This window comes from Heteronotia binoei, chromosome 2 (assembly GCF_032191835.1).
Source record: "Heteronotia binoei isolate CCM8104 ecotype False Entrance Well chromosome 2, APGP_CSIRO_Hbin_v1, whole genome shotgun sequence".
Lineage (NCBI taxonomy): Eukaryota > Metazoa > Chordata > Lepidosauria > Squamata > Gekkonidae > Heteronotia > Heteronotia binoei.
The window spans coordinates 16254184-16279165 of NC_083224.1; the positions used below are offsets into that span (position 1 = coordinate 16254184).

A 24982-nucleotide genomic window follows, 5' to 3' on the forward strand; every position below is an offset into this window, starting at 1 on the left:
CACAGTGTACAACTGTTGAAACTGTACGTGCATGGATGACATGCCTATTGCCGCATTCACACAAAATGGCAACCATGTGCATTGGAGGACTGTCAAAAGCACAAGTGGAAGTTCTTTTCTCCCTTTCTCACAATACAAGAACTCATGGACACCCAATGAAATTGCTGAGCAGTTGGGTTGGAACGGATAAAAGGAAGTACTTCTTCACCCAAAGGGTGATTAGCACATGGAATTCGCTGCCACAGGAGGTGGTGGTGGCTACAAGCATATATGGCTTCAAGAGGGGATTGGATAAACATCTGGAGCAGAGGTCCATCAGTGGCTATTAACCACAGCATACTGAAGGCCTCAGCCTCTCTGTTCTGTTGTGGAACCTCCAGAGGAACTGGTTGGCTACTGTGTGAGGCAGGATGCTGGACTAGATGGACCACTGGCCTGATCTAGCAAGGCTCTTCTGATGTTCTTATGAAGGCCTTAACCTCTATGACCTGTTGTTGACCCACCAGAGGAACTGGTTGGCCACCGTGTGAGAGAGGATGCTGGACTAGATGGACCACTGGTCTGATCCAGCACAGCTCTCCTGATGTTCTTATGAAGGCTTCAGCCTCTCTGCCCTGTTGTTGGCCCTTCAGAGGAACTGGTTGGCTACTGTGTGAGATGGGATGCTGGACTAGGTAGACCACTGGTCTGATCCAGCAGGGCTCTTCTGATGTTCTTATGAAGGCCTCGGCCTCTCTGCCCTGTTGTTGGCCCTCCAGAGGAACTGATTGGCCACTGTGTGAGACATGATGCTGGACTAGATGGACCCTCACTCGTCTGATCCAGCAGGGCTCTTCTGATGTTCCTCATGAAGGCCTCAGCCTCGCTGTCCTGTTGTTACTGATTGGCCACTTTGTGAGGCAGGATGCTGAACCTAATGAACCGCTGGCCTGATCCAGCAGGGTTCTTCTGACGTTCTTATCTTGAAAGCCTCTTTCTGGGATCATTGTAAGTCAGCTGTGACTTGAGGGCACTTTACACACACAGGGCTAGAAACATGCTGTATCCGTTACAAACAGGAGTAGGTATGGGTGCGTGATTTGCTGAACGTCAAGCTAATATGCACAGAAGGACCCAGCAACCAGAAGACAGGGGTCTCATGCTTCTAGGAGTTGGAACGGGGTGTGCTCCAAACACAGCCCACGTCTGCTGTTCTCCAGGGCCAGGGAGCCAGCTCAGGTGATCTGTTGGCTGACCTGCTTATGCAAATCACCCTTCACACGATTGGCCTGTTTGCAGGAGCAGCGCAGCGCTCAGGGAGACGAGCTGCATCAGATCGCGGCTCCTCCTCCTTGAACCTGAAATGTTTCTCAGAATAGGAGAGGAGCGGCAACCGCAGAAGAGCCGAGCCACGGAGCCTCTTGCGCCACGTAACGTCCGTGGGGAGGGAGAGTCCGTGGTGTCAGAAGACGTGCCTGTCCTTGAATCTTGGACACAAGACCTCATCAGTGTCAGGCATGAGCTCGGCCTCCACTCATCAGACTAACTTCCAATGAGTCGTGGAAGAAATGCTGTTGAGTGTCCCTTAGGAGCTGTCTGGCAATTGGTCCTCCTTCCAAACCAGCATGCCCTACCATGACTGGAAGCACTGCACTGAAATTTCGGACCAAACTCTTTCCCTGATAGTTTTGTTTTTTTTTCCAGCTGGAAATGCAGCACTCAGGACAATGTGTGTATACCTCATGTGGTTTTAGGCCAGGGGTGGCCAAACTTGCTTAATGTAAGAGCCGCATCGAATACACGTCAGATGTTTGAGAGCTGTGAGACATGAATGTCAGGTTTTTGAGGGGAGGGAGGGAGAAGAAGACGACTGTGGATTTATACCCCGCCCTTCTCTCTGAATCAGAGATTCAGTGCGGCTTACAATCTCCTATATCTTCCCCCACAACAGACACCCTGTGAGGGGGCTGGGGCTGAGAGGGCTCTCACAGCAGCTGCCCTTTGGAGGACAGAGAGCGGCCTACAATCTCCTTTCCCTTCCTCCCCCACAACAGACACCCTATGAGGTGGGTGGGGCTGAGAGGACTCTCACAGCAGCTGCCCTTTCAAGGACAGCTCTGCGAGAGCTATGGCTGACCTAAGGCCATTCCAGCAGCTGCAAGTGGAGGAGTGGGGAATCAAACCCGGTTCTCCCACATAAGAGTTAACTTAACGGCTTGGAGCCCTCTCCAGAGCACTGTAGAAGTGACATCATATCATGAAACTGGCTTTCAGTTTTAGGCTAGGGGTGGCCAAACCTGCTTAATGTAAGAGCTGCATAGAATGCACATCAAGCGTTTGAAAGCTGTAAAATGTGTATGTCAGAGGAAGGATGGAAGGAAGGAAAGAAGGAAGATGAGGAGGGAGAGATGGAAAGAAAGCAACTTTAACTTTAAATGCATTCTCCAAGCCGCTAGCAAGCTTGACTTAGAGAAGTGCTTTAAAGAAACAAATACCTTCTCCAAACTAGTTGAGAGGGCAGTGGGGGCTTCAAAAGCCACCTAATATGTGTAAAAGAGCTTCATGTGGCTCTCATGCCACAATTTGGTCACCCCTGCTTTAGGCTTTCCATTTACCCTCTTATAAGTAGGCTGTCCTCACACCCACCCTCAGTACCTTCTGGAGTGAGAGAAAAATTGGGTAATGGCAGCAATGGTGATGCTCTGAGAATTTCCCCTAAACTTTATGACCTTTACCATGGAAGTTAGGGGAACTTCCTAGAGCATCACCCAGAAGTGACATCATATCAACTTCTGAAAGAGGCTCAGAGACATGCACTGTAGAAGTGACATCATATCGTCTTCTGAAAGAGGCTCAGAGACATGCACTGTAGAAGTGACATCATATCATCTTCTGAAAGAGGCTCAGAGACATGTACTGTAGAAGTGACATCATATTAACTTCTGAAAGAGGCTCAGAAACAAGCACTGTAGAAGTGACATCATATCAGCTTCTGAAAGAGGCTCAGAGACATGCACTGTAGAAGTGACATCATATCAACTTCTGAAAGAGGCTCAGAGACATGCACTGTAGAAGTGACATCATATCAACTTCTGAAAGAGGCTCAGAGACATGCACTGTAGAAGTGACATCATATCAACTTCTGAAAGAGGCTCAGAGACATGCACTGTAGGGGGGGTGGAAATAACAGGTACCTATATTGTGACTGTCTTTCTTCCTCCCAGAGTCTAAAGCTGCTGGTGGGGCACATTTGAGATCAGGGATACATGGAGGAGAACTCCCTTACTGGGATATTTGGTTAACATAGCAGAATTTGTCTGGTTGTAGAAGCATGGTACTGAATGCAGTAAATAAATCCCCCAAGAAATATATTGCGAAAAACAGTAAACTTAGATTTACTCTAGTGGATCCAGTTCACATTCTTGCTGCAGTCAAAAGGAGAGAGAAAAGCCTAATCGGAAGTGTCTTTCCCCTCTCACAAATGTCCAATTTGTCCGCCATCATGTGCACATGAGTACATCCTCTCCACAGGAGAGACCTGCAGAGACATGTGCATCTCCATGGAAGGCCATGTGAAGGATGAGAGAGAGGACAAAGCGAGTGAGAGAGGAGGGGTCAGAGGGCAGCTCCCAGGTTAAGACAAGGAGAGGAATCCAATTCAAGGAGATAACACCTCTATACCCTTAGATGCAGGGTCTTTTTTGTACCAGGAACTCCTTTGCATATTAGGCCACACACCCCTGATGTAGCCAATCCTCCAAGAGCTTACAGGGCCTACTGTAAACTCTTGGAGGATTGGCGACATCAGGGTGGTGTGGCCTAATATGCAAAGGACATCTACATCTAAGTTAGATGTAGATGTAGCATCTCACCAAATCCAGGAACAGTGAGACACTCGTTCCATCACTTCCCCAGCATCAATCCACCTCTTCCCCCGCTCCCCACAACATCCTTTGAAGGCCCAAAGTGCTATTATGAGTTTCAGTTCTTGTGCTCCAAGAGTCCATGCAGTCGGTCCTCAGTTAACTCATGACACAGAAGATTCTGGCTTCCTTCTGCGACATCACAAAATGATTGTGACAACTGACCAAACTTTCCTTGGTTTCAAGGTTGTCTTCTTTTGCCTTTGACTTTTTCATTTGTTTGTCTTTCCCACTCACTCTGAGAATAGGGTAAAAATGTGCTTTCTTATTGGCCATTTCCTTCCACACAATGAAGTTGCCTTATACTGAATCAAACGTTTAGTCTGTCAAGGTTAATATTGTCTCTTTAGACTGGCAGTGGTTCTCCATGGCCTCAGGCTGAGGTCTTTCACATCCCCCACTGCCTGGTCCTTTTTAACTGGAGATGTCGGGGATTGAACCTGAGACCTTCTGCATGCCAAGCAGAGGCTCTTCCATTAAGCCATGGCTCCTCCTCCTGGCTCTTCAGGGTATCAGGGGAAGGTCTTTCCCATCACCTCCTGCCTGGTCCTTTCAACTGGAGATGTCGGGGATTGAACCTGGGCTTCCTGCATACCAAGCAGAGGCTCCTCCAGTTTGGTGTAGTGGTTAAGTGTGTGGACTCATATCTGGGAGAACCGGGTTTCATTCCCCACTCCTCCACTTGCAGCTGCTGGAATGGCCTTGGGTCAGGCATAGCTCTTGTAGGAGTTGGAAGGGATATCCAGGGTCATCTAGTCCAACCCCCTGCACAATGCAGGAAACTCACAGACACCTCCCCCCAAATTCACAGGATCTTCATTGCTGTCGGATGGCCATCTAGCCTCTGTTTAAAAACCTCCAAGGGAGGAGAGCCCACCACCTCCCAAGGAAGCCTGTTCCACTGAGGAACCGCTCTAGCAGTCAGGAAGTTCTTCCTAATGTTGAGGTGGAAACTCTTGATTTCATTTCAACCCACTGGTTCTGGTCCTATCTTCTGGGGCCACAGAAAACAATTCCACGCCATCCTCTAGATGACAGCCTTTCAAATATTTGAAGATTGTGATCATCTCCTTTACCTTCCTCCTCCACAACAAGCACCCTGTGAGGTGAGTAGGGCTGAGAGAGCCCTCACAGCAGTTGTCATTTCAAGGACAGCTCTGCGAGAGCTCTGGCTGACCCAAGGCCATTCCAGCAGCTGCAAGTTCCAACATTCCAAGGCCATTCCAGCAGCAATGGCCCCCACCAACAAACCTCACAGTATAAATCATTCTGTGTTAGTGTTGTCCTTGAAAGAGCAGCTGCTGTGAGAGCCCTTTCAGTCCCACCTACCTCACAGGGTGTCTGCTTTGGTTGGGGAGGGGGGAGATAAAGGAGATTGTGACTGCTCTGAGTCTCTGAAATTCAGAGTATAGAGCTGGATTTAAACTCATTATCTTCTTCTTCTTCTTCCACCACAGCTCCTCCCCAATGTTGCTTAATTTCAAATTCAGAAAGTGACATTGGACAGAAACAAAAGCAAGACCCAGCTGTTGAAGTCCGGTCCAAGGAGGGAACAGTCCTTGTACAGCCGCTTTATATATTTCTCTCAACCGCCGCCGCTGTCTGTGTTTTTCCCCCTCTTCCCCCCTCCTTCTTTTAAAGAATAATAATTTATCTGCATGAAATCCAAATTGCCAAAGCGTGCTTGAAAACCGGCAGAACGTTCGCCAATTTCCCCGGGAAACCTGACAAAATCGAGCGAGATGTGGGGGGGGGGGGAGGAAGATTTCTTTGCAGCACCGCCGTCCTGCAATCAAAAATATTAATTCTATTGTGACGCGTGCATCGGAAGGCATTAACTCCAGCGAACCCCGGGCCTGGCATATTTGAAAGGCTCGTAAATGTAATGAAGTCCCTTTGACACCTGCTCCTCTCTGCACTTAAAACGTGCGCCATTGGTCCAGAGGGACTCCAGGCTTTAAAATTAGAAATTATAGTAATTGTCTTCTTGGGTTATTGGGAAGGTTGCAATAAACGCCAGGCTCGTAAGGCAGGCAAGCCCGGTGGTTGACAGAATGCATAAATTACCCCTCTTTTTTTTATTTCCTTCCCCTCCCCCAAACATCCCTTGCCCCCACCAACAAACCTCACCGTATAAATCATTCTGTGTTAGCGATGCAGGGAAGGGAAAATAATAATATGCATAGAAATTCCATTTGAGACGTTCGGTTCACGGACAGCACTTTGGGGTGCTTTGTCAAAACGAGGATAACGATGAAGGGAAATCTCCTGGCATGAATCAATCTTCCCTGGCGGTGATGGTTAGGACAATCAAAATCATCTGGGGGGGACAAGGGGGAACTAGATTGGAGCTGGCTGAATATTCAGGCTAAGAGACCAGAGACCAGCTGCAGATCTCCACTAAAATCTTATCGAAGACCTGAGAGCCAGTTTGGTGTAGAGGTTAAGTATGCGGACAATTATCGGGGAAAACCAAGTATGATTCCCCAGTCCTCCACTTGCAGCTGCTGGAATGGCCTTGGGTTGGCCAGAGCTCTCACAGAGCTGTCCTTGAAAGGGCAACTGCTGTGAGAGCTCTCTCAGCCCCACTCACCTCACAGGGTGTTTGTTGTGCGGGAGGAAGGTAAAGGAGATTGCGAGCCGCTCGGATACTTTGAGATTCAGAGTGAAGGCAGGATATAAATCCAATATCTTCATCATCTTCATCATCATCATCTTCTTCTTCTGCTTCTTCCAGTGGAAAGGTCATGACTTCCTCCAAAGATTCCTAGCCATTATTGCTTCATGAGGGTACTGAGAAAATCTTAGAGAACCCTTACTTGTTCACAGACTTGCGGAGCCCAGCATTCCTAGAGGAAAGAGAATCCACTAGTTTAACTTCAGAGCATAGAATAGCTTTCTTTTCCCCTCATTCTCCAAAGAAGAACAAATCACATGACTGGGAACTGGCACTTGCCCATGACTCGATGCCAGGGAGATGGCAGCACACTTTGTTTTCATTAGATGGCTTTGCCAGCAGAGCCGCCAAGAGGGGAAGCTGCGCGTGCCGTGCCGCTCATGTTCCAGATGCTCCCTTCAGCCCCATAACTCCCCCCTCCTCCTCCTCTCCCTCACCTTTTCCTTTAATTCCACACCAGCTCATCACACAAGGGATGCTGTCGATGCACAATCATCAGTCAATTCTTTGCATGAAATGTTGAACGGAGGGAGGGGGTCGCTGGAGAGAGTTGCTTTCTCCAACTGTCGCAAATCTCACAGGGCTTTTGTTTCCAGTGGCGCCAGACTGATACGCCAGAGGTGTAGTCATAGAGCGGTTCGTGGCAACGTCAGCTGAAGCGCCACCAAACTGGAGTCAATGGGTGTTTTTACACTGACAGTTTGTGACTCTCTATCACCGCATTGGAAACTCACCTTTTACATTACCTAACATTCTCACAACTGTTTTGCATGGTTGCTGCCCGAAGCATCTACATTTGTTTAGGTGAGATGAGTTTCTGAGCTGCTGCTGCAATGTTTTTCTCCACGCTAGTCTAGCATTCTGTCTCACACAGAGGCCAACCAGTTCCTCTGGAGGGCCAACAACAGGGCAGAGAGGTCTAATAAGAAGACCATAAGAGCCCTGCTGGATCAGACCAGTGAAGGTCCATCTAGTCCAGCCTCCTGTCTCCTACAGTGGCCAACCAGATCCTCTGGAGGGCCAACAACAGGGCATAGAGGTTGAGGCCTTCATAGGAACATCTGAAAAGCCCTGCTGGATCAGACACGTGAAGGTCCATCTAGTCCAGCATCCTGTCTCACAGGCTTTTCAAACTTGTATTGTAGAAGTTTGTATGCATTTTAAAAGACTCCTCCAAAAGCCACCACAAGGCGCAGTAATTTGCATGAGAACTGACAGCACTTGAAATTTTTACATATCATTGCTTGCCTCATCTAGTAATTTAAATTTGTATTGTTTTTGCAGTGTTGACACGATTTCCAAGCAATCGTATACATTTAACTAAACACTGGTATTCTGGCTGCCTTCTGATTAGAGACACGCCCCCCCCAAAAAAATTGAAACGCTTAAATGTAAAAGGAAAATAATTAAAGCGGAATAGTGGCAGATGATTTGAAGACTCTAAAACTCTGGATCAAACTGAATGTAAAAACACCCAATGATTGGCTGGGACCGACTTTCCTAAGGACCAACCAGATGGGATGGCTGGCAGGGCTTTTTTTTTTTGTAGAAGGAACTTCTGGAGCTTACAGGAGGCCCCGTGCTAAAAGCCCTGTAAGCTCCTGGAGGACTGACTACATCAGGAGGGCGTGTGGCCTAATAGGCAAAGGAGCTGCTGCTAGAATTCCACCCCTGATGTAGCCAGTCCTCCTGGAGCTTACAGTAGGCCCTGTAAGAAGACCTCTGAAAGCTCTTGGAAGATTGGCTGCATCAGGGGTGTGTGGCACAGGGGTGGAATTCTAGCAGAAGCTCCTTTGCATATTAGGCCACACCTCCCTGATGTAGGCAATCCTCCTGGAGCTTACAATAGGCCCTGTGTGAAGAGCCCTGTAAGGTCTTGGAGGATTGGCTACATCAGAGGTGTGTGGCCCAAGGATGGAATTCTAGCAGAAGCTCCTTTGCATATTAGGCCACACCTCCCTGATGTAGCCAATCCTCCTGGAGCTTACAGTAGGCCCTGCGTGAAGAGCCCTGTAAGCTCTTGGAAGATTGGCTGCATCAGGGGTGTGTGGCCCAGGGGTGGAATTCTAGCAGAAGCTCCTTTGCATATTAGGCCACACCTCCCTGATGTAGGCAATCCTCCTGGAGCTTACAATAGGCCCTGTGTGAAGAGCCCTGTAAGGTCTTGGAGGATTGGCTACATCAGAGGTGTGTGGCCCAAGGATGGAATTCTAGCAGAAGCTCCTTTGCATATTAGGCCACACCTCCCTGATGTAGCCAATCCTCCTGGAGCTTACAGTAGGCCCTGTGTGAAGAGCCCTGTAAGCTCTTGGAAGATTGGCTGCATCAGGGGTGTGTGGCCCAGGGGTGGAATTCTAGCAGAAGCTCCTTTGCATATTAGGCCACACCTCCCTGATGTAGGCAATCCTCCTGGAGCTTACAATAGGCCCTGTGTGAAGAGCCCTGTAAGGTCTTGGAGGATTGGCTACATCAGAGGTGTGTGGCCCAAGGATGGAATTCTAGCAGAAGCTCCTTTGCATATTAGGCCACACACCCCTGATGTAGCCAATCCTCCTGGAGCTTACAGGAGGCCCTGTACAAAGAGCCCTGTAAAGTCCAGGAGGATTGACTACATCAGGAGGGCGTGTGGCCTAATATGCAAAGGAGCGCCTGCTACAAAAAAAAGCCCTGGCAGGAACCATAGTTATAATCTACCCTAGGGGTGTCAAACTCATTTGTTGTGAGGGCCAGATCTGACATAAATGAGACCTTGCTGGGCCTGGCCATGTGCATCATAAAATGTAATGCCAGGTAGCGGCGATATAAACTTTATAAAGGACACAGGCAAACACAAAGATTTTTTTAAAAAAAAAAACTTAAAATAAAACATTCTTAAAACATTAGGTCTTAAAGGTGCTTTCTTTGTATCTCTCCCGTTCAGTCGAGGCTCTCTCAATTGCACAGCAGAGCTACTGAGCCATGCCTCTCTTCCTTCTGTTGGCTGAGGCTCCTCCCCCTCCTGGTCCTCTGGGAAAGGAAGGAAAAAGCCAGAGCCTCCTTTGTAGTAAGCTATTCCTCCCCCCCTTCTTCCCCAAGGCAGGAGCCTCAGCCAATGGAGAAAGTAGACATTATGCTCTGTAGCTCCTGTGCGATTGAGCTAGCCTGGTAAAGCAAACGGTGATGCAGAAGGAAGCAAGAGAGAGAGAAGGAGGCACATGACATTGAGTTGCTCATGGGCCCTCTGGGGGCCTTATTTGGCCCCTGCACTGCATGTTTGATATCCTGGTCTACCCTGTCCAGAGACATAGTGGTGAAATTCAGGAAGTGCCCAATCTACCGCGTTCTTTTAAAGGTTGGCATTCTATCCAAACCTGTTCATCCTATCCAAACCTGTTCTTTTAAAGGTTGGCCTCATCCTATCCAAACCTATCCAAAATACATTAGCTGCAGTCCTCGTGAAGTGCACGTTACCCATTTTGTATGATTAGGGCAACCAATGATTACGGCAACATCTGAAAAGCCCTGCTGGATCAGACCAGTGAAGGTCCATCTAGTCCAGCCTCCTATCTCACACAGTGGCCAACTAGTTCCTCTGGAGGGCCAACAACAGGACATAGAGGTCTAATAAGAATAAGAGGACCATAAGAAGAGCCCTGCTGGATCAGACCAGTGAGGATCCATCTAGTCCAGTCTCCTGTCTCACACAGTGGCCAACCAGTTCCTCTGGAGGTCTAGCAGCAGAGAGGCTGAGGCCTTCATATAAAAACATCAGAAGAGCCCTGCTGGATCAGACCAGTGAGGGTCCATCTAGTCCAGCCTCCTGTCGCACACAGTGGCCAACCAGTTTATCTGGAGGGCCAACAACAGGGCAGAGAGGCTGAGACCTTCATAAGAACATCAGAAGAGCCCTGCTGGATCAGACCAGTGAGGGTCCATCTAGTCCAGCCTCCTGTCGCACACAGTGGCCAACCAGTTTATCTGGAGGGCCAACAACAGGGCAGAGAGGCCGAGACCTCCATAAGAACATCAGAAGAGCCCTGCTGGATCAGACCAGTGAAGGTCCATCTAGTCCAGCCTCCTATCTCACACAGTGGCCAACTAGTTCCTCTGGAGAGCCAACAGCAGGGCTGAGAGACCAAAGCCTTCATAAGAAAATCAGAAGAGTCCTGCTGGTCCATCTAGTTCAGCGTCCTTTCGCACACAGAGGCCAACCAGTTCCTCTGAGGGGCCAACAACAGGGCATAGAGGCCGAGGCCTTCGTAAGAACATCAGAAAGACCTGCAGGATCCAACCAGTAGAATTGCTGGACACTCTATGATTTTACCATAAAGTTTCCAGCAAGTCCTAGAGCAGCATGACGCTACTTCTGTGTCTTCCTGGAAGTGATATCACACTGTCACTGATGGCGCTACCCCATGCCCCCACCCCCTGACTCCCACTAGTTAGCAAGCAACCTTACCATGCTCTGCACTCTGACAAGAAGGGTCACTCCCTTCTGCTGTGTGCACTGGCTTGCGATGCTGCAGCTTAATTAATGAATGTACTACCAGCGCTTGGAAGTTCCAGATACTATTTATTCATGATGCTGTTCCTCACTGAGCATCGTGTTTGATGTCCAAAAATGAGAGAGGACGTTGGAGTGCTTTTGCGGGTCTGTGTAAAAATTCACTTTGTGTGAAGTCAGTTTTAAGGGGCTGAGCTCAGTGGTGGAGGAGGATTTGGCCAGGAAAGGGACCTTGGCATGGTAGACAGGGTTGCCAAGTCCAACTCAAGAAACATCTGGGGACTCTGGGGGCAGAGCCAGGAGACTTTGGAGGTGGAGCCAGAAGCAAGGGTGTGACAAGCATGACTGAACTCCAAGGGGAGTTCTGGCCATCGCATTTAAAGGGGCGGCACACCTTTTAAACGCCTTCCCTCCATCTGGAAATAATGAAGGAGAGGGCACCTTCTTCTGTGGCTCATAGACTTCAACCCCCTGGTCCACTCTTTTTGAAACTTGTTTTGAGGAGAGACACTGGATGCTATGCGGAAAGTTTGGTGCCTCTACCTCAAAGAACAGTCCCTTTGAGCCCCAGGTACCATAGCATCATAGAGTTGGAAGGGACCTCTAGGGTCATCTACTGCAACCCCCTGCACAACGCAGGAAACTCACAAACACCTCCCCCTAAATTCACAGGATCTTCATTGCTGTCAGATGGCCATCTAGCCTCTGTTTCAAAACCTCCAAGGAAGGAGAGCCCACCACCTCTCGAGGAAGCCTGTTCCACTGAGGAACCGCTCTAACGGTCAGGAAGTTCTTCCTAATGTTGAGCCGGAAACTCTTTTGATTTAATTTCAACCCACTGGTTCTGGTCCTACCTTCCGGGGCCACAGAAAACAATTCCACACCATCCTCTATAGGACAGCCCTTCAAGGACTTGAAGATGGTGATCCTATCACCTCTCAGCCGCCTCCTCTCCAGGCTAAACATCCCCAGCTCCTTCAGCCTTTCTTCATAGGACTTTGTCTCCAGTACCCTCACCATCTTCGTCGCCCTCCTCTGGACCCGTTCCAGCTTGTCTATATCCTCCTTAAAATGTGGTGCCCAAAACTGAACACAATACTCCAGGTGAAGTCTTACCAGAGCAGAGTAAAGCAATACCATCACATCACGTGATCTGGACACTCTACTTCTGTTGATACAGCCCAAAATTGCATTTGCCTTTTTAGCCACTGCATCACACTGTTGACTCATGTTCAGCGTATGGTCCACTAAGACCCCGAGATCCTTTTTGCACATACTACTGCTAAGAAGTCTCCCCCCTCCTATAACCATGCATTGGATTTTTCCTACCTCAATTCAGAACTTCACATTTCTCCCTGTTAAAATTCATTTTATTGGTGTTAGCCCAGTTTTCCAGCCTGTCGAGGTCATCCTGTATCCTGTTTCTGTCTTCTTCTGTGTTTGCAACCCCTCCCAATTTAGTATCATCTGCAAATTTAATAAGCGTTCCCTCTATTCCTTCATCCAAATCATTGATAATCATTAATATAATTCAAATCATTAATACAGTTCAGACCATCCCTGAAGTTTCCAAGGGTAGCCGTGCTGGTCCATAGTAGAACAACTAAATTCAAGCCCAGGAGCACCTTAGAGACCAGAAGATTTGGGGGAGGGGGCACAAGCTTTCCAGCATTAGAGCTCCTTCGATTAGATTAAAGGAGCCTTGACTCTCAAAAATCTTGTTCTCTAAGGTGCTGCTGGACTCAGATTTAGCCATATAAATCAGTGGACTCCTTTCATCAACTTAATTTATGAACTAACATCATGTATCCCCTGCCTTCCTCCCGCAAAAGGACGCTGAAGTGGTTTGACACACTCTCCCCTTTTATCCTCACAACGAACCTATGAGGCGGGTTAACTCAGAGTATATTACTGGACCAAGGTTTCCCAGCAAGCTGCCAGGGCAGAGTGGGCATATGAATCAGGATCTTCCAGATCTGATTTGGACACCCTAACCACCAGCTCCTACTAAACACACTACATTTTAATGTATTCTTTTTTCCTAATGGCAAACTAGAATGATGTTTTTAACGTATGTTACATGGTCAAAAGTAAACACCTCTGCGAAAGGCATATTCTCAGTTTAGCCCAGACCTGCAAGCAACAGAGCAATGAACAGCCTCCATTTATTGCCTTATGACACTCTCACCATCATTCTCCCATTCTGACATGTTACTATTTTGTTGGTTTCTTAAGCAAATGCTATCCAGACCAAATGTTCTTTCAGTTTGTTAATTTCACTATGAGTTGGTTTTTTTTCTAAACTAAAACCTCAGTATCCAAGTTAAATTGCCGTGTTGGCACTTTGTGATAAATAAGTGGGTTTTAGGTTGCAGTCTGGGCCCTTGGTCTCTAAAAGGTTCGCCATCACTGCCTTATGGGGACTGGTCTCCATAGGGTATAATGGTGTGCCCGGCAGACACCCCCCATGCACACACACACTTTCTGATAACCCTGAAGAAGGGGAGAGCCTCCAAACCAGAGGATCCCCTGTCCCCAACTGAGGATTCAAATCAAAAATACAATTCTTAGTTTCTGCATGACAGTTTTGTATGGCTCAACCTCATTGTCCTCGTATCCCTCTCCCAACCATGTCCACCAGAAGTTCTGTTTATGATATGTACTCTGGGACTTAATTCCCAAGTGCTTGGGGAGACTTGATTCGTATCAGGACTACAGCACACAGAGAGAGGGTCTTCCTGAGCTCTTGCAAGACAAACGTGTGCAATAGGGCTTCTTGAACCCTCATAAGATACACATACTCGATAGGGCTTCCTGAACTCTTGCAAGACAAACGTGAGCAACAGGGCTTCTTGAACCCTCATAAGATACACATACTCGATAGGGCTTCCTGAACTCTTGCAAGACAAACGTGTGCAATAGGGCTTCTTGAACCCTCATAAGATACACATACTCGATAGGCTTTCCTGAACTCTTGCAAGACGAACGTGTGCAATAGGGCTTCTTGAACCCTCATAATGTACACATACTCGATAGGGTTTCCTGAACTCTTGCAAGACAAACATGTGCAATAGGGCTTCTTGAACCCTCATAATGTACACATACTCGATAGGGTTTCCTGAACTCTTGCAAGACAAACATGTGCAATAGGGCTTCTTGAACCCTCATAATGTACACATACTCGATAGGGTTTCCTGAACTCTTGCAAGACAAACATGTGCAATAGGGCTTCTTGAACCCTCATAAGATACACATACTCAATAGGGCTTCCTGAACTCTTGCAAGCCAAATATGTGCAATAAGGTACATATAGTCATAAGGCACATATAGTCAATAAGATACATATAGTCAATAAGATACATATAGTCAATAGGGCTTCCTGAACACTTGCAAGCCAAATATGTGCGATAGGGCTTCTTGAACCCTCGTAAAGTACATATAATCAATAAGGCTTCCTGAACTCTCTCAAGCTTTCCAATAGGGTTTCCCAAATTCTTGCAAGCCATATATGTGCAGTATGACTTCTTGAACCCTTGTAAATTACGCATGCTAATAGGGCATCTCAAATTTTCACAAGCCACAAATGCCCTATAGCAGTGGCAGCCAACGGTAGCTCTCCAGATGGTTTTTTTGCCTACAACTCCCATCAGCCCCAGCCATTGGCCATGCTGGCTGGGGCTGATGGGAGTTGTAGGCAAAAAACATCTGGAGAGCTACTGTTGGCCACCCCTGCCCTACAGGGCTTCCTCAATTCTCACAAGTTGCAGATGTGCAATAGGCCTTCTCGAACCCTTCTAAGTTACACATGCCCAACAGTTTCCCAAATCCTTGTGACTTCTGGTGAAGGTAGGGAATTAAACAGGGTACTGATGTTAGATCCAAGTAGTCAGCTGGTCTGAAGTAGTAGAACAAAGTAGGAGTCAAGTTGCGCCTTTAAGACCAACTAAGTTTTATTCAAAACGTAAGCTTTCGTGTGCTCTCTAAGCACTCTTCATCAGACGAGGAATCCGGCTGTCATATCATGTGGCAGTCATCTCATCAGGTCATAGAGCTGACCACAGAACGTCTATTCCCACAACCCAGCATCCAACTCACCCGGTGAATTTGTGCCTGGAAACCAAAACAATGGCCTTGCTTACGAGCCAAGTGTCTTCCTAATTTCTCAGGCAGTTTGCATTATGGATCTTTTCCCCGCTTCTTTTTGTGCCATCCAGCTCGCGGTTTCCAGGGGCACATTAAGCTTTGATTGCAAATTGTTTTCATTAAATAAAATGTTAATTCTGCTCTTGTCTGCTTCCAGATGAGTTTAGAGAATGACGACAAGCGAGCACGCACGCGATCAAAGGCAATCAGAGGTGAGCACTTTGTTGCGTCTCCGTGTGGAATTGTGTGCACAGACAGCCCGAGTGAGCGACGCCGCTCTAGGTGGCCAAGAATCTTGATCATTGATGGGGTTTTTTAAACCCTGCAAGTTCACCCCTCCCAACGTGGACATTCCAATTCTACAGCAGACATTTTGAATCTAAATTCTGATTCTCCCCCCCCCCCTTCTGTCTTTATAAAGCAGGCATGTGCATTTGGCTTCACAGAAATTTTGATCGCTTCAGATCATTTTTAACATGTAAGCTCGGCCCGCAGGCTTTGAAGTCAAACATCTGAGAGAGTCAAACGGGGACTGTGCTTGTTGCCGTAGCAAACAAGATGGTACTGTGATGGGATTTCAGGACAACTGAGTTGTTAATTCAAAGCCTGGTTGCCATTTCATTTTAACTTTGAAAGCCAAAATGTCTGCACGCCTTACACCTGTTGGAAGAAAGGAAAGAAGCCAGATATAGAAAGCTTGCCTGCCCGATCTCAGAATGTGAAATCCAGATTGTCACGTTTATATTTGATTTTTCAGTTCTGAGTAAAATGTTTGTACTTGGGTGTGCATTTAGAGGCTGGACGAGGCTATTTGCGTAGGTGCATTTCCTCGGTTATGAGCCTTGTGGTGCAGAGTAGTAAGCTTCAGTACTGCAGTCCAAGCTCTGCTCACAACCTGAGTTCAATCCCTGCAGAAACTGGGTTCAGGTAGCCGGCTCAAGGTTGACTTCAGCCTTCCATCCTTCCAAGGTCAGTGAAATGAGTACCCGGCTTCCTGGAGATAAAGAGTAGATGACTGGGAAAGGCAATGGCAAACCACCCCGTTAAAAGTCTGCCAAGAAAACATCATGATGCGATGTTACCCCATGGGTCAGTAATGACTCGGTACTTGCACAGGGGACTATACCTTTTTATTTCCTCAATATAATTCACTTGATCCGCAGCCCAGCAAAAGTATATCAGGGCACTGAGGGATGACGTTCCAATTTCAAGATTTAAAAAAACTTGATGAAATTCAGATTTCTTTGGAAATTGTCTTTTTTTGTCAAAGAATAAGAGATGATTGCTCATTTGCATCAAACGCCTAAGTGTGGGGGAACCTTTAAAATGGCAAGACTGATCAAAATTTGGCATGTTCCGTCTCCACAACTATGCTCATACTAATTCACGTGGAGTGGTGTGAATAGAGGGGACTTCCCACGGGTCTAATGGAGAAATTGTGTTTCTTACTCCCCCCTCTTGCCGAGTTCACAATCAGGCACACTCGGAATCATGTACCGGCGAGGCACTTCCCATAGGAGTGATGAACGAGTTTATTTCTAACTCCACTCCCACTGTGATGCACCTGGCTATTAGTTACGATGGGAGGCCTGCTCACTGCAGGGTCCTGGCAAAGCAGGTTCTTATACTGAGAACATCATTAGCCTCTGTTCCCACCCCTAGGAAAAAGCGAGGCTGCTGAACCTCATGATGGGAGTGCAGCCAGACCTCCCATTTGTACGGAACGACTGCGCTCATCACGACACATTCTTCTATCTGTGGGCTGGCAGGGAGGGGGAGTTCAAGAACTCCATTAAGCTCGGTGGGGATTTCTTGACACTAAGGTTGGCAGCGTGGCAACTGGCAGAAGATTCCCCCAGCTGGGGGGCAGGGGGGTTCCCAGTGACGTATTGCTATCCCCAGGGCTTTTTTGGTAGCAGGAACTCCTTTGCATATTAGGCCACACCGCTCTTATTTATTTATTTTATTCTATTTATATCCCGCCCTACCCCACCGAGGTGGGCTCAGGGCGGCCAACCCTCCAAGAGCTTACACGGTTCTTCTTACAGGGCCTCCTGTAAGCTCTTGGAGGATTGGCCACATCAGGGTTGTGTAGCCTAATATGCAAAGGAGTTCCTGCTACAAAAAGAAGCCCTGGATATCCCTGAAGACTTGATGGTGTCACTTCTGGGACAACCAGAAGCAATGTCATTGTGTCACCAGGGACACTGTAGCGTTCAGCCAAAACTGTATGGTTTTACCATCAAGTTTTGAGCCAAATACTAGAGCGCTGCTGGTGATGGTGTGATGTCTCTTGCATTTGTCCCAGTGATGATGTCACAGCCAGTTTGGTGAAGGGGTTAAGTGTGCGGACTCTTATCTGGGAGAACTGGATTTGATTTCCCACTCCTCCACTTACAGCTGCTGAAAATGACCTTGGGTTAGCCAGAGCTATCGCAGGAGTTGTCCTTGAAAGGGCAGCTGCTGTGAGAGCCCTCTCAGCCCCACCCACCTCACTGGGTGTCTGTTGTGGGGGGAGAAGATACAGGAGATTGTAAACCGCTCTGAGTCCCTGATTCAGAGAGAAGGGCGGGGTATAAATCTGCAGTCTTCTTCTTCTTCTACACTGTCCCCATCGATGCTGACGGCAGTGCTCCATCCGCCATTTTTCTCCTGCCTCCCAGCTGAGCAGGGGCAGGAATGGGCAGTGGGGAGCAATCGGTCTCTCGTTTCAGCGGGAGATTCAGCAACCCTGCTCCACGCACAATTCTGCGAATGTGAGAGGAGAGGAGACAGATCATGACCTGCCCTGGTCCATTGCCGTAGGTTGGTAAAAACAAAATCAATAGTCTCACTTTATGCTAATCCGGGGATTTAAAAAATTCAAATGGAATAAGGCATGCTCTGTCTCTGCCTCCCCCCTCCCCAACAATCATACATAATCACTTTAGCATACACAGGAGGGATAATTTAAAGTGATAGAAACTGATTTGTTTCAGCATTTCTAGTCCTCCTGTCTCCACAGAGTAAGGTTGCTTGCCTCCAAAAATTGGGTTGCTAACCTCATAATTTATGGGGATATAACCAAGGGTACCACCAGGGGTTAAGAGCCCCATGGCACAGAGTGGTAAAACTGCAGTCAAACTTTCTGCTCACAACCTGAGTTCAATTGGTGGAAGCTGGGTTCAGGTAGCCGGCTCGAGGTTGACTCAGCCTTCCATCCTTCCGAGGTCAGTCAAATGAGTACCCAGCTTGCTGGGGTGGAAGTGTAGATGACTGGGGAAGGCAAGGGCAAACCACCCCGTAAAAAGTCTGCCACGAAAACATCCTGATGCGGCATCACCCCAGAGTCGGAAACAACTGGTGCTCGCACAGGGGACTGCCTTTACCTTTTTATCACCAGGGGTCGTTTTGTAGAAGAATAGGTGGTGGAGCTGATTAGCATAACTCATTAGCATATGCAGCCCCCCACCAGCCAAAAGCAACCGGATGCAAGAAAAGAGAGCTCCAGGTGACAGAGGCCTGCTTGGGCTGGCTAGAGATCCAGCCAGCCCAAGCAGGCCTCACTCGTCTGGGGCTCTCCTGGGTCGGCTACCCCCCAGTCAAAAGGCCAGCAAGCCACCTGCCATCCAAAATCACATAAGAAGTGGAGAAAGGGTGGTGCGGGCTTCTCCAGGGGTTAATGAGGGCTGCTGGGGGTGTGGCAAAGCCCCTGGGGGCAGGCTGGCTGCCCGCTCTCCTAATCCCGGGATTGTTATGCAGCTGCACCTCCTATTCAATGGACAAGGTAGGTGGGGAGGAGGGAAGCTGTCAGAAAGGTTCAGGAGCTGCTGAATCTGAGGCCTGGGTCCCACCTTCCTACAAAGAACAAAAAAGGGGGGGGGGGAATTAGAGATGGGAGATAAGAGGCTGTCAAAGGTAAGCATGTTGATTTCAGCAGAGGAGTTAAAGACACGGCGAGATCCCTCCCGTCAAAATCGGCGTGCATTTTGACGTGGTGGACTTCAGCTGGATTGCGCCCAGAGATTTTAGCTTGCTCAGCTCGAGGAAATGCGCCTGATAATCAGAAAGCATTAAACTTCTGTTCTGGGGGAAGGGGAAAGGGGGAAAGTTCTGAAAAATGGACTTGCTCAGCACACTTGGAAATTTCATAATATGAAATGCATTCCCTTGTTGCAGGAAATATTTCCAAGTCCATTGTTGTACCTTTTGATCCTGACATACCCTGCCGTACTGTTCTTAGTACTGGATGGTGACTTGGTACCCACGGTCTTTCTTGAGGGCTGGTCTATTTACACAGTGGCAGTTAGGGTTGCCGGGCAACTGGAAGGAGGACACGGTGGGGGATGGGTGTTGCCAGCTGAAACAAGGCCTTAGACGGCTAGAGAGGCAATGGCGACGTACTCGTGACGAGGCGATTAGAACATCTTACAGGAAGTTTATGAAGTCCTATGAGATGGCAATCAAGGCCGCAAAGAAAACATACTTTGCGGCTAAGATTGCATCCGCAAATTCGCGCCCAGCCCAATTATTCAGAATAATTCGGAATCTGACTACATTGCCTCAAGGCAATTCAAAAGCTAAGGAATTGGAGATTGGCTGTGAGGCTTTTGCAAAATTCTTTGCGGATAAGGTCCAATCGCTCCGCCAGGACTGCCCCGCCAATTTTGAGGCAGTAAGTGGACTCGAAACCCAATGCGTGTCTTCTGAGTTAACTCTGGATTGCTTCGACCCGCTCAGCTTGGAGGAAGTCGACAGAATTCTTGGCACTGCACGATCCACAACTTGTGATCTGGACCCATGCCCCTCCTGGCTAATTAAGGCCTGCCAGGAGGAATTAAGATATCCTATACGGGATATTATAAATCGATCCCTTTCAGAAGGCGTTTTTCCAACACCCCTGAAAGAGGCATTGGTCCGCCCTCTCCTGAAAAAACCGTCATCAGACCCGGCCGAATTGGCACACTACCGGCCGGTCTCAAACTTGCCCTTTTTGGGCAAAATTATCGAGAGGGCTGTGGCGGTGCAGTTACAGGAATTTCTGGAGGACGCTTCCGTCCTAGACCCATGCCAGTCCGGCTTCCGCCCGGGCCATGGGACGGAAACAGTCCTGGTCGCCCTCATGGATGACCTCCGACGACAACTGGATCGAGGCGGCTCGGCGGTATTGCTGTTGCTAGACCTATCGGCTGCGTTCGATATGGTCGACCATCAGCTGCTGACCCGCCGCCTCGCCGACGCAGGAATTCGGGGGCTAGCCTTACAGTGGCTCTCCTCCTTTCTTGATGGTCGGGGACAAAGGGTGGCAATTGGGGGGGAGCTGTCTCAGAGATACCCACTTCATTGTGGTGTGCCTCAGGGGGCAGTTCTCTCCCCGATGTTGTTTAACATCTTTATGCGCCCCCTTGCCCAGATTGCACGGAGGTATGGGCTGGGTTGTCATCAATACGCAGATGACACCCAGCTCTATCTATTGATGGACGGCCGGGCTGGCGATGTCCCTACAAATTTGGACCGGGCATTACAAGCCGTGGCTGACTGGCTCAGGCTGAGCGGGCTGAAGTTGAATCCGGCGAAGACTGAGGTCCTTTGCGTGGGCCGCGGCGGACCGGGAGGGGAGATCACTTTACCGGCCTTTGACGGTGCGCCACTGGTACCAGTGCGCAAAGTCAAGAGCCTGGGAGTGCTACTGGAATCCTCTTTATCAATGGAGGCCCAGGTAGCCGCCACTGCTAGATCCGCCTTCTTTCACCTTAAGAGGGCGAGGCAGTTGGCTCCCTTCTTGGAGCGCACCGACCTAGCAACTGTGATCCACGCAACGGTCACTTCGAGATTGGACTACTGCAATGCCCTCTACATGGGGCTGCCCCTATACCGAACACGGAGACTTCAGGTAGTCCAGAACGCGGCGGCCAGGCTACTGGAGGGACTACCACGGTGGGAACCTGCGCGGCCTGGGCTGCGGGATCTGCATTGGCTGCCGGTTGTCTACCGTGTTCGCTATAAGGTGCTGGTCATCACCTTTAAAGCCCTATATGGCCGAGGACCTGCCTACCTAAAGGACCGCCTCTCCCCATATGTGCCCCAGAGAGCGCTGAGATCCGGTTCTCAGAACTTACTAACAATCCCTGGGCCAAGAGAAGCTAGGTTGAAGGCTACCAGGGAGCAGGCCTTCTCAGTGATAGCCCCTCGTTGGTGGAACGACCTTCCTGAGATGGTGCGAGCCCTGCGGGACCTGAACCAGTTCCGCAGGGCTTGCAAAACATTTCTTTTCCAGCTGGCTTTTGAGATAGAACTTGATTAATCCAACGAATGGACATCTAGCCATCTTGCGTACACTATGATACAGTATTTTAGCACCATTTTATATATTTTAACTATTTTAAATAATTTATTTGTGACTGATATATTTAAAACTGTTTATCTTGTTTTATGTGAATCATGGGATCCCCATGTCTGTTAGCCGCCCTGAGCCCGCCTGGCGGGGAGGGCGGGATATAAAAATAAAATATTATTATTATTATTATTATTATTGTGAAGATGTCACTTCCGGGTAACTCTAGGAATTGCTGGAAATACTATGATATCTCTTTACTGGAAAGTATAGTTGGCCTGTGGGCATTGTAATGTTTTAGGGTTCCTCAGAGACGGTTCCTGTGATTTTAGCAATGGGATTATATTGGTTTTGTCCATTTGTATTATTTTATATGATTCCACAGGATATTATTGGCTATTTATTATATTATTTTTGTACCACCAATGTAGACTGAGGTACCTCATTTAATTGAGGTAATGTTTCATTGATGTAAGCCACTTTGAGCTCTTCGCAGAAGACAAGCGGTATAAAAATGAAACAAATAAATAAATGGTTAAAGCAGCATGCTTTCATCACAGAGTTTCTAGCAGTTCCTAGAGCGACCTGTCATCACTTCCAAGTTTTCACCAGAAGTGACATCATCACACCGGCAAAGCTGCCAGGCTCTAACATTGTTCCCTTGCTGCCGCTTGGAGCAGAAGCAAGAAATATAAAGTAGGGTGGGGGAATTGCCCACCCGCAGTAGGGTCTTGGGAGCTCTAATGGCAGCCTAGTCAGGCCCATAGCTAACCAGGGGCCCTGGCCCCCTGACAGTATTTGGGGGGCCGTCATCCCCATCCCAGGGCTGTGCCCCTCATTTGAGATTTAAACGCCATTGGAAGGGCTCACAGGAGCAACCACTGGCCCCTCACCCCATTTAAAGGGCCCGCCAATCAGCAGGCTCTTTAAATTTAATTTAATATTTAATTTAATTTAATTTTTCGATTTATACCCCGTCCTATCCTGCAAGGAGGTTCTGTGCAGCTTACAACATTTAAAAAAACCTTTACAGAGCATCAAACAGACTACATCCAAACGAAATAATCTCATGATTACAGAATTAACAGAAACCGTGATCCACAGCATTGGCAACAAATCGTAAACCACATATAGGCTGGTAGCGTTCAGTATAACATAAACACCGACATGGTAAGGTGCTGGGGGAGGCAATGATTTCAGGGGACACCCCTGGATCAATTAAAAGCCTGGCAGAAGAGCTCCATCTTACAGGCCCCGTGAAACTTAAATAAGACCCGCAGGGCCCGGATCTCCAGCGGGAACTCATTCCACCAGGTGGGGGCCTGGACCGAAAAGGCCCTGACCCTTGTTGAAACCAGGCGGGCGTCCTTAGGACCAGGGATCACAAAATGTTGTGCAGCTGACCTCAAAACCGGGGGGGGGGGCTCATATGGGGAGAGACAGTCATGCAGGAGGGAGAGGGATGACCCCCAGCCTCTCCAGCTTTCTGGCACCTGGGTTTTTTGGTCCACTGTGTGAGAGAATGTTGGACAGGATGGGCCATTGGCCTGATCCAACATGGCATCTCTTACATACTTACTTTCTTATCCCTTCTCTAAAGTTCTTCCCGTATTCCCTGCATTACTTTGTGTCCTTACCCACAGCCTCATCCCGTTTTCCTACCTCTAGCAGTGGCAATCAGTGTGTGGAAACCTGATTGTGTCAGGACAAAAAACAATACCAGGGGAGAAGGGAAGAACTGGTTGAAAATGCCCTTTTCAGCAGCAGCTTCGCGTCTTGCATAATGTGCAGCTTCTTACTGAGAAGTAGTGGGAATGGAGAGTTTTCGTTGTATTCATCGCCTTGTCTGGTTTCTTTTCTTTTCTTTTCTCTTCCATGGATTCCTTCAGTGCCTACAGAACTCATTGGCCAGGAGGTGAGGTAAGGACCTTTCTTTTCATGAACTCGTCCAGGCTGATTCAAGCCATTGTGTTCTCTTAACCAGGGGTGGAATTCTAGCAGGAGCTCCTTTGCATATTAAGCCACACACTCTGATGTAGCCAATCCTCCGTGAGCTTACAAGGCTCTTTTTTGTAAGCTCTTGGAGGATTGGCTACATCAGGGGTGTGTGGCCTAATATGGAGCTCCTGCTAGAATTCCACCCCTGCTCTTAACGCATCTCAGCAGAACGGGGAAATAGTTTCCATCTAGAATTACTGCATCTGAAGAAAAGTCTTCACACTTTCACACATCAACATTGTTGGATGTTATTTGTGCTATTTATACCCCACTTATTTTGCTAATGGAGACCCAAGGTGGCTGCACCATTATCTACCCTTCCGTTGTATACTCACGACAACCCTGGGAGGTAGGTTAGGCGAAAAGTGTGCGACTTGACCATAGTCACCAAGCAAGGTTCCATGGTATAGTGGGGATTTGAACCTGGTTCTTGGGTCCTGGAAGAAGTGGGCTCTAGATCAAAGGAAGCCTGAATTCTCCCTAGAAGACAATTAAAGGAAGAGGGAATGAATAGCCTATGGAACTGCGTGATCGTGTCTGCTGAGGCGCTGTTCGTTGGTTTTTAGTGAACTATCTGAAATTTTAATCCATTTTATTGTATTTAATGTTAGCTAAATGTTTGTAACCCGTCCTGAGCCTGCTTCAGCAGGAAGGGTGAGATATAAATTGAAGTAGTAGTAAGTATAGCAGCAGCAGCTAAAATGACCAACTTGAGGCTCTCATACTTTGGTCCTATTATGGGAAGACAAGAAGAAAGAAGAAGAAGATATGATGATGACAATGTTGATGATGATGATTGGATTTATATCGCTACCTCAAAAAAGCCAGTTTGGTGTAGTGGTTAAGTGTGTGGACTCTTATCTGGGAGAACTGGGTTTGATTCCCCACTCCTCCACTTGCACCTGCTGGAATGGCCTTGGGTCAGCCATAGCTCTGACAGAGGTTGCCCTTGAAAGGGCAGCTGCTGTGAGAGTCTTCTCAGCCCCACCCATCTCACAGGGTGTCTGTTGTGGGGGCAGAAGATAAAGGAGATTGTGAGCCGCTCTGAGACTCTGAGTGGAGGGCGGGGTATAAATCCAATATCTTCAATCTTCATCGTCTTCTTCTTCTGAATCTCAGAGTCTCAGAGCAGTCACAATCTCCTTACCTTCCCCCCCCCCCACAACAGACACCCTGTGAGGTAGGTGGGGCTGAGAGAGCTCTTACAGCAGCTGCCCTTTCAAGGACAACTCCTATGAAAGCTATGGCTAACCCAAGGCCATTTCAGCTGCTGTAAGTGGAGGAGTGGGGAATCAAACCCGGTTCTCCCAGATAAGAGTCCTTACAACCACTACACCAAACTGGGTCGCAGGAAAAGGCAGTCATGCTAGAGGAAGCTGAAGGTGGTAGAAAAAGAGGAATACCCAAGAAGAGACGGATTAACTCAGTCAAGGAAGCCACTGCTCACACCTTGAAAGACCTGAGCA

General features: G+C 48.2%; 1 protein-coding gene across 1 annotated transcript in view; it reads left to right on the forward strand.

Annotated features, from left to right (window-relative positions):
- MYT1 (myelin transcription factor 1) overlaps nucleotides 1–24982 on the forward strand; it is a 315691-nt gene that overhangs the window by 147890 nt on the left and 142819 nt on the right. Inside the window, exons 3-4 of the mRNA XM_060230617.1 lie at nucleotides 15363–15417; nucleotides 23408–23438. Of these exons, the coding sequence (XP_060086600.1) occupies nucleotides 15363–15417; nucleotides 23408–23438 (86 nt within the window). The remainder of the gene's footprint in view (nucleotides 1–15362; nucleotides 15418–23407; nucleotides 23439–24982) is intronic.